The sequence below is a fragment of the Erithacus rubecula genome (assembly GCF_903797595.1).
Source record: "Erithacus rubecula genome assembly, chromosome: 27".
Classification (NCBI taxonomy): Eukaryota; Metazoa; Chordata; class Aves; order Passeriformes; family Muscicapidae; genus Erithacus; species Erithacus rubecula.
The window spans coordinates 1,407,739-1,421,714 of NC_136679.1; the positions used below are offsets into that span (position 1 = coordinate 1,407,739).

At 56.0% G+C, this 13,976-nt stretch overlaps 2 protein-coding genes and 1 long non-coding RNA gene across 5 annotated transcripts in view; 1 reads left to right on the top strand and 2 right to left on the bottom strand.

Annotated features, from left to right (window-relative positions):
• Positions 1 to 5,054, top strand: part of LOC306812896 (transcription factor CP2-like) — a gene marked incomplete at both ends in the record, with an annotated part of 5,193 nt that extends 139 nt beyond the window's left edge. The window contains 14 exon segments of the mRNA XM_079327816.1: positions 816 to 921; positions 984 to 1,020; positions 1,022 to 1,088; positions 1,173 to 1,325; positions 1,691 to 1,801; positions 1,880 to 1,911; positions 1,913 to 1,975; positions 2,109 to 2,164; positions 2,167 to 2,280; positions 2,354 to 2,444; positions 2,552 to 2,628; positions 2,980 to 3,125; positions 3,206 to 3,362; positions 5,020 to 5,054. Of these exon segments, the coding sequence (XP_079183942.1) occupies positions 816 to 921; positions 984 to 1,020; positions 1,022 to 1,088; positions 1,173 to 1,325; positions 1,691 to 1,801; positions 1,880 to 1,911; positions 1,913 to 1,975; positions 2,109 to 2,164; positions 2,167 to 2,280; positions 2,354 to 2,444; positions 2,552 to 2,628; positions 2,980 to 3,125; positions 3,206 to 3,362; positions 5,020 to 5,054 (1,245 nt within the window).
• The window catches only part of FBXL20 (F-box and leucine rich repeat protein 20), a 60,100-nt gene that overhangs the window by 11,669 nt on the left and 34,455 nt on the right, over positions 1 to 13,976 (bottom strand). For 2 of the 3 annotated variants that reach the window (XM_079327586.1, XM_079327584.1), the window contains exons 12-15: positions 13,550 to 13,594; positions 11,770 to 11,826; positions 10,156 to 10,368; positions 9,115 to 9,262 (exon numbers count right to left, since the gene is read on the bottom strand). In XM_079327586.1, coding sequence (XP_079183712.1) covers positions 9,155 to 9,262; positions 10,156 to 10,368; positions 11,770 to 11,826; positions 13,550 to 13,594 — 423 coding nt within the window. In that variant the 3' untranslated portion in view covers positions 9,115 to 9,154. Of the gene's footprint in view, positions 1 to 9,114; positions 9,263 to 10,155; positions 10,369 to 11,769; positions 11,827 to 13,549; positions 13,595 to 13,976 lie in introns of those variants that run through there. The other variant, XM_079327585.1, reaches the window with a different exon arrangement.
• LOC306813031 lies at positions 5,369 to 7,143 on the bottom strand. The gene is made up of 2 exons (XR_013776929.1): positions 6,725 to 7,143; positions 5,369 to 6,000 (listed from the first exon to the last, which is right to left on the bottom strand). It is a non-coding gene; the product is annotated as an uncharacterized lncRNA (long non-coding RNA).

The window sequence follows — 13,976 nt, forward strand, 5'->3', positions numbered from 1 at the left end:
GGTGTGGGAGACCCCCGGTGTGGGGATCGGGTGTGGGAGTCTCGGGGCGAAGCTCTCTGGGATCTCTCTCTCAGTCCCAGTCCCGACCCAATTTTGCCCCAGTCCAAGCCCAGTTTTCCCCTCCAGCCTCGTCTGAGCCCCAGTTCCGTCCCTCTCGGCCTCACGCCCCAGTTTGTCCCAGTCCAGCCCCAGTTTTGTCCCAGTCCAGCCCCATCTCAGCCTCAATTTTGCCCCAGTTCAGCTTCATTTCAATCCCAGCTCAGCCCCAGTTCTGCCCCAGTTCAAATCCAATCTAGCCCTAGTCCTGCCCCAGTCCAAGCCCAGCTCAGCCCCAGTCCTGCCCCAGTTCAAACCCAGTCTACCCCCAGTTCTGGCCCAATCCAAGCCCATCCGAGCTGCAGTCCCGCGGGGCTGTGCCCGTGTCCCTGCCCGTGTCCCTGTCCGTGTCCCGTGTCCCTGCCCGTGGCTCTGTCCCTGCCCGTGTCCCGTGTCCCTGCCCTGCCCGTGGCTCTGTCCCTGCCCGTGTCCCTGCCCTGCCCGTGTCCCGTGTCCCTGCCCGTGTCCCTGCCCTGTCCATGGCTCTGTCCCTGCCCGTGTCCCTGCCCGTGGCTCTGTCCCTGCCCATGTCCCTGCCCCGTGTCCCTGCCCGTGTCCCTGCCCGTGTCCCTGTCCGTGTCCCTGCCCTGCCCGTGGCTCTGTCCCTGCCCGTGTCCCTACCCTGCCCGTGTCCCTGCCCGTGTCCCTGCCCTGCCCGTGTCCCTGCCCTGCCCGTGGCTCTGTCCCTGCCCGTGTCCCGTGTCCCTGTCCCCGCTCAGAGCGTGCTCCGGGTGGTTTTCCATGACCGGCGGCTCCAGTACTCGGAGCAGCAGCAGCTCGAGGGTTGGCGCTGGAGCCGCCCGGGCGATCGGATCCTGGACATCGGTGGGTGCCGGGGCTGGGGAGGGGCTGGGGGGGCTGCAGGGCCGTGCTGAGCCCCCTCCCAGACATCCCGCTCTCCGTGGGGATCCTGGAGCCCCAAATCCCCCCCGCTGCTCAACACGGTGGAATTCCTCTGGGACCCCTCCAGGCGCACGTCCGTGTTCGTGCAGGTGGGAGCCGGGCCTGGGGGGCGTTTGGGGGGCTCGAGGGGGGGCACGGAGCCCAAGCCCGACCCCGCTGTCCCCCCATGGCAGGTTCACTGCATCAGCACCGAGTTCACGCTGCGGAAGAACGGGGGGGAGAAGGGGGTCCCGTTCCGCATCCAGATCGACACCTTCGGGGCGGGGGGCAAGGGAGACCCCCCCGAGCACCTGCACTCGGCCAGCTGCCTGGTCAAGGTGTTCAAGGTACCGGGGACGGGGGGGGGACCAGTACCACCTGTGTGACCAGTGTGACCCGTGCCACCAGTGCCCCCAGTGTGACCAGTGTCACCAGTGCCATCTGAGTGACCAGTGCCACCTGTGTGACCCGTGTCACCAGTGTGATCAGTGCGACCCGTGCCCCAGTGCCCCCAGTGTGACCAGTGCCCCCAGTTTGACTAGTGTGACCATAGCCCCAGTGCCCCCAGTGCCCCCTCATTACTGGGAGATCCAGCTCGGAGCGTGGAGCAGCGCAGGGGGTTGGGGGGTGCATGGGGGGCTCTGAGCACCCCAAAGGTCCGGGGGTCCCGGATGTCTCGGGGGTCCCGGGGCCGCGCTCACCCCCCGCACAGCCCAAGGGCGCCGACAGGAAGCAGAAGACGGACCGGGAGAAGGTGGAGAAGCAGCCGGCGGCGGAGCGGGAGAAATTCCAGCCGTCCTACGAGAGCACCGTGCTGGCCGAGGTGGGGCCCGACCCTGCCCCCCACCACGGGCCGGGGGCACCCCCGGGACCCCGCACCCACCGCCCCCTCCCTCCTCAGTGCCCCCCGTGGCCGGACGCGCTGGGCCCCCCTCAGCCCCCCGGGCACCCCGGGGCTGCCGTCCCCGCACCCCTACAAGCTGCTGAGCCCCGAGAGGTGAGCGGGGACCCCTGGACCCCCCTGCTCCCTTTCCCCACTGCTGGGACCCCCCGCTCAGCCCGGTCACCCGCAGGGTTGCGTGTCCCCCGAGGGACCCGGAGAGCCCTAGCGAGGTGAGCGACTCCCCCAGCCTCCCCCGGCCCCCAGGAGGGGCTGAGGGTGTCCCCGCTGGGTCGTGCCCCGCTGAGCCCCCCCTGAGCCCCCACAGGCGCTGAGCCCCTGCGCATCCCCGCTGGAGACGCAGCAGTGGCTCCTCCGGCGCCGCTTCTCCTCCTGCGCCCGAGTCTTCGCCAACTTCAGCGGTGAGACCCGGGCCGGGCTGGGGGGCAGAGCCCGGGACCCCCTCCTGCCCCCCCTGAGCCCCCCTGTCCGCAGGAGCCGATCTGCTGAAGCTCTCCCGCAGGGACCTGATCCAGATCTGCGGAGCCCCCGACGGCATCCGCCTGTGCCACGCCCTGACGGGCAGGTGCGGCTCCCGCGCCCCCCCCGCCTCTTTTTGGGGACCCCCCCGGAGGTTCCGTGGGGTCCGGCCGCATCCTGCGCTCCCCCCCAGACCCTTCTGTGCCCCCTCAGGTGCCCGCGGCCCCGGCTGACCCTGTACGTGGCGCGGGAACCCGGCGGGGCTGAGGCTGCGCAGGATGAGGGATCAGGTGGGGAGGGGCTCAGGTGTGTGGGGAGGGGCTCAGGTGAGGAGGGGCTCAGGTGTGTGTGGGGGGTTGAGGAGTGTGGGGACGTGCTCAGGTGTGTGGGGAGGGGCTCAGGTGTGTGGGGAGGGGCTCAGGTGTGTGGGGACGGGCTCAGGTGTGTGGGGAGGGGCTCAGGTGTGTGGTGAGGGGCTCAAGTGTGTGTGGGGACGTGCTCAGGTGTGTGGGGAGGGGCTCAGGTGTGCGGGGAGGGGCTCAGGTGTGCGGCAGTGCAAGGATGGAGTGTGGCACTCACAGCCATCCCATCATCCCATCCCATCATCCCATCCCATCATCCCATCCCATCATCCCATCCAGGGCTGTACCAGGAGCTGCACCTGCAGCACCTGACGGTGCCCGAGCTCTCGGCCAAGCTGGCGGAGCTGCTGGCGCTGCCCCCGGCGCAGATCCTGCGCCTCTCCCGGCAGGGACCCGGCGGCATCCACGTCCTGGTCAGCGACGCGGTGAGGACACGGGGACAGCGGGACGGGACAGACCCCCGAGCCCCCCCTGAACCCCCTGAGCTCCCCCCTCTGCCCCGCAGATCAGGAACCTCCAGGACGAGACGTTTCGTGGTGGCGATCGGCAAAGGTACCGCGGTGGCCGCGGGCGAGCGGGGCCGGGCAGGGGGCGATGGGCGGCCCCGGCTGAGCCGCGCTCCCCGCAGCCCCCGGCCCCGACGGCTTCCAGCTGCTGCTGCGGTAAAAGCTGCGACACCCCGCGAAGGGACAGCGCTGGAGCCCTGCGGGCACCGAGAGGGGAGCCCGAGGGTGGCCCAGCCCCCAGAGCCACCCCTGTCCCCGTCCTGTCCCCGCGTGTCCTTCCCCGTGTCCCCGGTTTGTATTAAAGGACGGCGGAGCGGCCCCGAGCGCTGCCTCATCCCTGCGGCACCCGCTGGGGTTTGGGGTCCCCAGGGCGGATTTGGGGTGCGGGGACAGTTCCTGGTCCCCAGCAGGGACAGGGAAGGTCCGGAACCGTCGGCACCGAGCCCGGGGCAGCCTCAATCCAGTCAGGAACGGGTTAATTTTAACACCGAGTCCTTCTCTGAGCCCCGCTCGGGCAGAAGGGAGCGGGGACGTCCTTGGGAGGGAATTCCTGGGGCTGAGAACGGGATAAACAAATAAAATAATAATAATAATGATAATAATAATAATAAATCGGGAACGGGAGGGGAAGGGAGGAACTGGGGCAGACCCGGAGCGGGGACAACACCACAGACACGGGGACAAGGAGGGGACACGGAGCCATGGCTGGAGGGGACAGGGGAACATCCCTGACCCTCCCAAAAACGCTCCAGGGCTTGGTCCCAGCAGCCCTTTGCCGACTGTCCCCTCTGTCCCCACCCCGCAGAGAGCAGGGCCACCTCAACCACGTGTATTTACATATTTATATATATATTTATATATATTTATACATCATTTCCACACCGTTCAAACATTTCCCAGCTCTCTGTCCCCCAGGGACAGCGCAAGGTCCAGTCCTGTGTCCATTCCACACTCCCGAGTTAAAACGTGTTAAAAACCCCGGGGGGGGGACACAGGAATGGGGATGGGAATGGGGGGTCGCGACCCCCGGGGACCCCCGGGTGGGCTCGGGAGTTTTGGGGACAGAGGATGAGACACAAAGAGCCGCGGGCACAGGTGACATTCCCTGTGGGACAGGGAGCGGTGGGAGCAGGGGATGGATTAAAATTAATTAAAAACTCAACCCCAAAATCCCGTGAGAGCCCCAGGGCGGTGACAGGGACATTGTCCTCATTGTGATGTCGCCGCTGGGGACACTCCCGGGGCCAGGGCAGAGCAAAGGGCAGGGGAGGCTCGGACTGAGCTGGAAATTGAGGAGGAAAAGCAGCTTTTCCTCGGTTTTCTGCATCTTTTCGGCCCCACAGCCCCAGGTTTGGCACAGAGACCTTGAGCTGGATGCCAGAAGAGAAAGCAAAAGGGAATAAACCCCCCAAAACACCCCTCAAGCACACAAAACCATCACCAGAAAAAACTCATTTTCCAGGACAGTGTAGTCACTGATCCAAACCCACCCCTATTCCTGCCAAAAAAACCCAAAACTACCCCAAAACCCACCACAGGAGCAGCCAGCCATGAACAACACAGAGAAAATCAAACAAATACAAAAAATTGTGGAAAAAATAGGAATTTGTTGGTCTGAAATGAGCCCTGTGACAGCTCCTCCCACCTGCCCCACTGGAGGGGGATAAATTGGGATAAAAGATGCTGCAGCATCTCCAATGCCCAGTAATTTTTTGTTTTTGTATTTTTTTTTGTTTGTTTGCACTGGATCTGCTCAGCCTGGCTGGAGGATTTCCTACCCCAGGTTGTTTCTGTTGCTCCCTGCTCCTTCCAGGAACTCAGGGGCAGCTGGAATTGGGAATTGGGTGATGCTGGGAGGAAAATTCAGGCTGCAGAAAACTCTGCAGGGAGGGGGGGACACAACCAGGATTCCAGGAGAGGGAACAGCTCCGGGATGGAATAAGGAGCTGCCACACCCAGGCTGGAAAAGGGGCTGGGAAAATGGGATGGATCCTGTCCTAGAACCCCCCAAAAAATAGAAATTCCTTATATTTAGGGCTCTGACTCCCACCCAGGATCTCTGGATGAGATTCAAGGTTCTTGCACCCCAAACCACCCTGATCCCCCCTTGGGAAATGCCCCAATTTTTCCTCTCCCCAGTGATTCTCCCAGTGAGACACAGCTTGGAAAACGGTGTTTATTGGTATTATAAATATAAACATCAGGAAGAGTCCATTTGAAGAACGGATAATTGACTTAAAAGGACACTGTCAAGAAGTTTTGAGCTACCTTAATGCTGTCCACCCTGGTCTGCAAACAGAAAATATAACATTGCTTTGGGTTCTGTGTTCTGGAGTTTCCCCTGGAAAACTCCGCTCTGGTACAAAGGGATCAGTCAGCCAACTATGCCAAAAAAATCCCCAAAATCCTGCTCTTCACTCTCCCCTGCCACGGTAGGAACTAAACAAAAGTGGTTTTTAATTTGATTTTCCCAGAGTTGTGCAAATCCTGTGATTTCTGGGTGACCCCTGGTCCATTCTCTGTCACCACCATCATCTGAAAAACCTGGAGAGAAGTTCTGGAAATGAAGGAGAGGGGGAGAACCCACAGCTAAAGAGGATTTGAATAAATATTAAAGGGATGAAAAGCCACCTACAGGAGGGCATTGACAGAATCCTTTTAACCACTGCAGCCTGGAGATGCTCCCAGCACAGACTGGGGGGGCTGGGGGAGATTTGGGGGGCAGCTCTGGGGACCCTCCTGCTGGGAACAGCTGGCTGGCCTTGGAATTCCTGGGGGAAATCCCTCCCCAACCCTAAATCAGCAATTCCTAATGGAAAAATCCCTCTCCAGACCCTAAATCAGCCATTCCTGGGGGGAATTCCCTCCTCAGACCCTAAATCAGCCATTCCTGGTGGGAATTCCCTCTCCAGACCCTAAATCAGCCATTCCTGGGGTAATTCCCTCCCCCAGACCCTAAATCAGCCATTCCTGGTGGGAATTCCCTCCTCAGACCCTAAATCAGCCATTCCTGGTGGGAATTCCCTCCCCCAGACCCTAAATCAGCCATTCCTGGGGGGGGGAATTCCCTCCTCAGACCCTAAATCAGCCATTCCTGGGGGGAATTCCCTCCTCAGACCCTAAATCAGCCATTCCTGGTGGGAATTCCCTTCCCAGACCCTAAATCAGCCATTCCTGGGGGGAATTCCCTCCCCAGACCCTAAATCAGCCATTCCTGGGGGGAATTCCCTCCTCAGACCCTAAATCAGCCATTCCTGGGGGGAATTCCCTCCCCAGACCCTAAATCAGAAATTCCTGATGGGAATTCCCTCCCCAGACCCTAAATCAGCCATTCCTGGGGGGAATTCCCTCTCCTGACCCTAAATCAGCCATTCCTGGGGTAATTCCCTCCCCAGACCCTAAATCAGCCATTCCTGGTGGGAATTCCCTCCCCCAGACCCTAAATCAGCCATTCCTGGGGGGAATTCCCTCCCCTGACCCTAAATCAGCCATTCCTGGGGGGAATTCCCTCCCCTGACCCTAAATCAGCCATTCCTGGGGGGAATTCCCTCCTCAGACCCTAAATCAGCCATTCCTGGGGGGGAATTCCCTCCTCAGACCCTAAATCAGCCATTCCTGGTGGGGAATTCCCTCCCCAGACCCTAAATCAGCCATTCCTGGGGGGAATTCCCTCCTCAGACCCTAAATCAGCCATTCCTGGTGGGGAATTCCCTCCCCAGACCCTAAATCAGCCATTCCTGGGGGGAATTCCCTCTCCAGACCCTAAATCAGCCATTCCTGGTGGGGAATTCCCTCCCCAGACCCTAAATCAGAAATTCCTGGTGGGAATTCCCCTCCCAGACCCTAAATCAGCCATTCCTGGTGGGGAATTCCCTCCCCTGACCCTAAATCAGCCATTCCTGGGGGGAATTCCCTCCCCAGACCCTAAATCAGAAATTCCTGATGGGAATTCCCTCTCCAGACCCTAAATCAGAAATTCCTGATGGGAATTCCCTCCTCAGACCCTAATCAGCCATTCCTGGTGGGAATTCCCTCCCCAGACCCTAAATCAGCCATTCCTGGTGGGGAATTCCCTCCCCAGACCCTAAATCAGCCATTCCTGGGGGGGATTCCCTCCCCAGACCCTAAATCAGCCATTCCTGGTGGGAATTCCCTCCCCCAGACCCTAAATCAGCCAGTCCAGCAGGAGACTCCTCAGCACCCCCAGGAATCCTTGGGAAGCATCTGTGGGATCTCCCTGTAGGGCCAGCAGGAATTCCAGGCTCAGCTCCCTCAGCTCTGCCCCATTTAACCCTTTGGGATCTGCCCAGCAGTTCCACACTGGGCCCCTGCACTTCAGTCTGGGCTCCCCTGGAGCACCTGTGCAGATTTTGCCTGAAACATCCCCCCAAAAAAAACCAAAATCAGCCACTGATCCCTCCCCTCCCCCAGAGCTGGGCTTGGCACATCCAAACCCAGCCTGGGCTCCTCCCAGGGCAGCACTTACCTGTGCAGGTGGGAGGGTGGGAGGAGCCCCAGCACCCAGAGGGATCCCAGCCCTGCTCCAGCAGGGAATCCTTAATTCTTCACCAGGGCAACAAGCAAAAAAAAAACCTCAGCTTTGCTTTTCCTTGGGGAAAGGACAGGAGGGAACTCACAGGACGTGGAGTAGAAATTCCCCCCCTGCACTGAGAATTGTGTATTTGTATGTGTGTTATTCCCTGTATGGGGAATTTTATCTTTGTCATTGGGATAAAAGTGGATTTGGGATCAATTTGGGACAGCCAATCCCTGATTACACAGGTGAGGGAGCCCAGGAGAGCCCAGCCTGGGGTGCAGCTCCCTGTGCTCCTTTCAAATCCTCCTGATTGCTCAGCACAGGCTCAGGCTTCTCCTGGGGAAAAAAATAATTCCTTATGGATTTGTGGCTTTGGGCTGGGAAATCTCAAGAAATGACTGAATCAGAAATTTGGAAAAAAAATTAAAAAAAAAAGAGAAAAGCCCCTCCCCAGGATTTGGGGAGGGTAAAATCTGTGGCATTAGAAATTCCAAGCTCTACCACAGAGATCTGGGGAGGATCTGGGAATCCTCTGAGCTGGATGCCACAGACACAGGAAAAAAGATGAGCATTCATGTGAGTGTGCTCAGGGAAACTCAGGGGAATCCTGGATCCCAATCCTGGACCCCAATCCTGGACCCCAGGGGAATCCTGGACCCCAAGGGAATCCTGGATCCCAATCCTGGACCCCAATCCTGGACCCCAGGGGAATCCTGGACCCCAATCCTGGACTCCAGGGGAATCCTGGACCCCAATCCTGGACCCCAGGGGAATCCTGGATCCCAATCCTGGACCCCAGGGGAATCCTGGACCCCAATCCTGGACCCCAAGGGAATCCTGGATCCCAAGGGAATCCTGGATCCCAATCCTGGACCCCAAGGGAATCCTGAATCCCAATCCTGGACCCCAGGGGAATCCTGAATCCCAGTCCTGGACCCCAGGGGAATCCTGGATCCCAATCCTGGACCCCAGGGGAATCCTGAATCCCAATCCTGGACCCCAGGGGAATCCTGAATCCCAATCCTGGACCCCAGGGGAACCAGCAGCTGCTGTTCCATCCCCTCCCTGACACACAGCCACGGAACTCATCGGGGTTTTCATGTCTGTTGGGATTTTAGGGTTCCAGCCTGCTCCTCTCCTCTCCCCTCTCCCCACTCCAAGCATCTCATCTCCTTCCCCAACCAGCAGCATCAGTCCCTGCAGGCTGGGAGCCCTCCCCTCCTTGCTGCAGGGCTTTTCCCAGCGGGAGTGGCTGGGATGGGGCAGTGCAGGCAGGAGGAGGGCACAGCCCGGGGGGCCTGGGGGGCTCCAGCCCTGCAATGACACTGGGGGGGTTTTCCTCCCAGCTGCTGCTGTCCCCTGGCTGCCTGGGCGTGGCTCCAGCCGCGGGTGGCAGGAGGAGCTGCCAGTGTCATAGGATGATGCAGCATCTGCAGAATCGCTGTCGGCTGCCGCCCACCGAGGGCGGGGGGGTCACCGGCGCGAAGTAGGCGTGAACTTTGATGTTGGGCAGGTGGGTCTGGAATGACAAACACCCACATTGGGAGGGGTCAGGGAACTGCCCACAGCTCCTGGGGCAGCCAAAAGGGATGGGGAACAGGCAGGGTCACACCCCAGGGATGGGTAGAGAGGGTGTTCCTGCCTCATTGATTGAGGAGTTGGAGAATCTGAATCCTTGGGAGTGGGCAAGGTCAGGCTGGGTGGGGTCTGGAGCAAGCTGGGGTGGTGGAAGGTCTCTGCCCACAGCAAGGGGTGGGACTGGATGGGCTTTCCCAACACAAACTACCCAAAGCTTCCATAATTTCATGGAATTTTAACAGACCCATATTCTCTTTGCAGAAAAAAGGTCACCATTCTTCCACACCTGGAGAAACGGGCTCAGGAGGGGACACTGGGAAGGAATTCCTGCCTGTGAGGGGGGTGAGGCCACAGGGACACTCCTGGAAACCCCATGGGATGGGCAGGTTGGGTGAGGATGGAGCTGGGAGCCTGGCACAGATTTCCAGGTGTGGTGTGGCTGCCCCTGGATCCCTGGCAGTGCCCAAGGCCAGGTTGGACACTGGGGTTTGGAGCAGCCTGGGGCAGTGGGACGTGCCCCTGCCATGGCAGGGGTGGCACTGGGTGAGCTCTGAGGTTCTCCCAACCCAAACCATTCCCTGACTCCACGTCTGACTCCAGTGAGGAAATTTCCTGGCAGGTTCTGGTCTTGGCTCCCCTGGGAGCTACAACCCAGAGCAGTGCAAAACACCCAACCCATTTTCCAGGTTTCCATGACTCCAAATCCACCTCTGCTGACTCTCCCAGCTCTTTGCAGCACCAGCAGCAGCTGATGGGCACCGTGCCAGCCCAGCCCTCCCTCCTCCTCCTCCTCCTCCTCCTCACCAGGGATGAACCCTGCTGATCCCTGCTCACCCTGAGTCTCTTGATCCCAGCCCGTGTGATCTGCTGGCAGTCGTACAGCTCTATCCTCTCCAGGCTGTGGCAGCTCTTGAGGTGTTCCAGGGAGGCATCAGTGATCAGGGGGCAGTTGTCCAGCTCGATGACCTCCAGCCGGTCGTGGGCGCAGGCGCCGTTCCCCAGGTGACGGATCCCATCGTCCGTGATCAGCTCGCAGTGGGACAAACTCTGCCAGGACACAGGGCTCAGAGCCAGCTCCTGAGAGCCCAAAAACCTGCCAGGAGCCAGCTGGGGATGGGGCAGCATGCTGGGTGGGGCCTTGCATTGGAGCTCTGATGTGTTGGGGTGATGTGGTCAGAAATGTGGATCCCATCTGTTAAAGCAGGTGGGGCAGTGATCTTTATCTCCTGGCACATATTATCTGCTAATGGGCCACCTTTAAACCAGCTGGGCAATCATCTTTATCTTTGCACAGCCCATCCTCCCTCCAGGAGATACCTCCTGTTAATGGGTCATTGTTTAAAACTGGGTGTGGCAGTGATCTTTATCTCTGTGGGGATATCTCCTGTTAATGGGTCAGGTGTGAAAAAACAGGTGTGGCAGTGATCTTTATCTATCCAGAACCCATCCTTCATCCAGGAGATATCTCCTGTTAATGGGCAATTGTTAAAAACCTGGTGGGGCAGCCATTCTTATCTCCCTGGGAGATATCTCCTGTTAATGGGTCAGGTGTTAAAAACCAGCTGGGCAATCATCTTTATCTTCCCACAGCCCATCCTCCCTCCAGGAGATATCTCCTGTTCATGGCCAGTGAGTCCCAGTGCATGGCTGATAAAATTCCATCATCCCACTGGGAGATGCTCCACCCAGGGGAGGAGCCAAACATTTCCTGCCCAGATAAAAACTGAGATTTGGAACAGCAGAGCACCTTTCCCACTGGATTCCAGAGGAAAACCAGACCCTTGCACATCATCCCTGGAGCTCCAGAGGAAACTGCACCTTCTCCAGGAGCACTGCTCCAGCTGAGCCACATCTGCCCCTGCAGGAGGATGCAGCACCATGGAATGGGACTGTGCCACCACCCTGACTGACTGACTGTGCCAGCTTGGATTCTGACTCTGGCAGGGTTTGGGGATTGTTCTGTGTAATACTGCATTTCTATTTTAATTTTAACTGTTATTCCTAATTCCAATATCTTTGCCTGAGAGCCCCTTAATTTCAAAATTATAAAAATAAGTTGGAGGAAGGGGGTTTACACTCTCCATTTCAAAGAGAAGCTGCTGCCTTTATTGACAGACACCTGTCCTTCAAACCAGGACAGTTTGCAAGGGGAAAACTTGCAGCTGGAAGGGGAAAATTCCTCCCTGGGAGGGTGGGCAGGGGGTGCCCAGGGCTGCCCCTGCACCCCTGAGGTGTTCAAGGCCACCTGGGAGCACCTGGGACAGAGGGAGGGGTCCCTGGAATTCTGCTCCCAGGAGAATCCCCACAACCCTTTTCCCTTCACCCACAGGAATCCCAGGAAAACCAAACCTTAGGGTCAGCTTTCCAGCAGAATCCTTCCAAAGTGTGAAGTTTAAAATCCATTTTTGTGGAGAAAGGAAATGCTGGAAGCATCCTTGGAATACTCACCAGGACCTGCAGCCGTGGACAGTGTATGGAAAGCTGGATTAATGTGCTGTCTGTTATCTGCAAAAGGAGGAAAAACCCTTCCAGGCTGCTGCTGAGCACAAGAATTTGGGTTTTTTTTTCCTTTCCTACCAAAGCAAAACTGCAGGATTTTCCCTAATCCATATCAGGGATGTTCCCCATATCCCATTGGGGGTATTTAATGGTATATTTGTATGGATATTTGAGATTTCCCCACAGCCCCTCATCTCCTCATGGAAACCATCTGGATTGTTTTTTTAACATCCTGAAATCAGCTCCCAAATGTGGCTGAGATTTCCTCAATCCCAACACCCTATGGATTGCCCAGCTCCTGTTTTTTTTTTCAGGAAGAAGGAATCCCACACAAAATTCCTAATCCCAAACCCCACCTGAGCTGCTGGGATGGATTTGAGCCCTGGCTCAGCTTTGCTTCTTGTTTTTTAGGGTTAATTCTCAATCCCTTCCTGCCTGGGCTGGTGCCATTCCCTCTTTATCTCCCAAATTTCGGCTCAGGAAGTGCAGGACAGCAGGTCCAGGTGTTCCCAGGAACCCCAATCCCATCCCATTCCCTTTCCAATCCCTTTCCCTTTCCAATCCCAATACCAAACCCATTCCCATTTCAATCCCATTCCCTTTTCCACCCAAATCCCATCCCAATCTCCATCCCAAACCCATTCCAATCCCATTCCCATTCCATTCCCTTTTCTATCCCATTCCATTCCCTTTTCTATCCCATTCCATTCCCTTTTCTATTCCATTCCATTCCATTCCATTCCATTCCATTCCATTCCATTCCATTCCATTCCATTCCATTCCATTCCCTTTTCTATCCCAATCCCATTCCCTTTCCAATCCCTTTCCTTTTCCAATCCCAATCCCAAACCCATTCCCATTTCAATCCCATTCCCTTTTCCACCCAAATCCCATCCCAATCCCATTCCCTTTCCAATCCCAATCCCATTCCCTTTTCCACCCAAATCCTATCCCAATCCCATTCCCTTTTCCACCCCATTCCCATTTCAATCCCATTCCCTTTCCAATCCCAATCCCATTCCCTTTTCCACCCCAATCCCATCCCAATCCCATCCCCACCCCAATCCCATTCCTCTTCCATTCCCATCCCAATCCCATTTCAATCCCAATCCCATTCCCTTTTCCACCCCAATCCCATCCCCACCCCAATCCCATTCCTCTTCCATTCCCATCCCAATCCCAATCCCATTCCCTTTTCCACCCCAATCCCATTTCAATCCCAATCCCATTCCCTTTTCCACCCCAATCCCATTCCCACCCCAATCCCATCCCAATCCCATTCCCATCCCAATCTCAATCCCATTCCATTTTCCTCAAGATCAATCCATTTCCAATGCACCCTCGGGCTTGGAGGTTTTTTCATCTTTTTTTTCATGGAATTTTCACTCAATTCCTCCCTTTTCCCTGTAAATGCTTCACCCCAATTTGATTCCAATCCCCCAAAACTTTTGCTGCTTCACAATTTCCAAATTCCCATTATTTTTAGGAAGATAAGATTTTTCTCTGGGGTTTCCTCTCACAAATCCATCATCTCTCACTAGTAAATATTTCATATTTCCAGCACTGCTCTCACAGAATCCAAACCAAGGATAAAAATCTCATTTCCAACATTTTCCTCTCCAAATCCTGCCACTCTTCCCACTCAGAATTCCACATGAAGTTCTGATTTGGAGAAAATATCTTAATTTTCCACCAATTTTCCACAGCAGCCTGAGGTGGCATTTCCTACCTGGACACACTCCTCCAAATCCATTTTTTCAAGCTCATGGCAATTCTAGGAATAAAGAGAATTCCAAAATCCCATGGTGAATGTAAAGTCCAGACAGCAAATAAAATAAAATAAATTTATAAATATAAATACATAATATTGTAAATATAAAGATAAATAGTCATCTTAAATATATTAAATACATACAAAATATAAATACAATATTAATATAAAATAAATATATTGATATTTAAATATCAAGTGTAAATTGAATATAAATATAAAACATTACATATAAATTAAATATAAATTTTGTAGATATAAACAGAGAAATGTAAGTACAAAATATAAACAAATATATAAATATATATTTAAAATATATGAAACTATAAAAACCATTAAGTTTATATATTAAAAATATATAAATATATATATAAAACAAATAAAA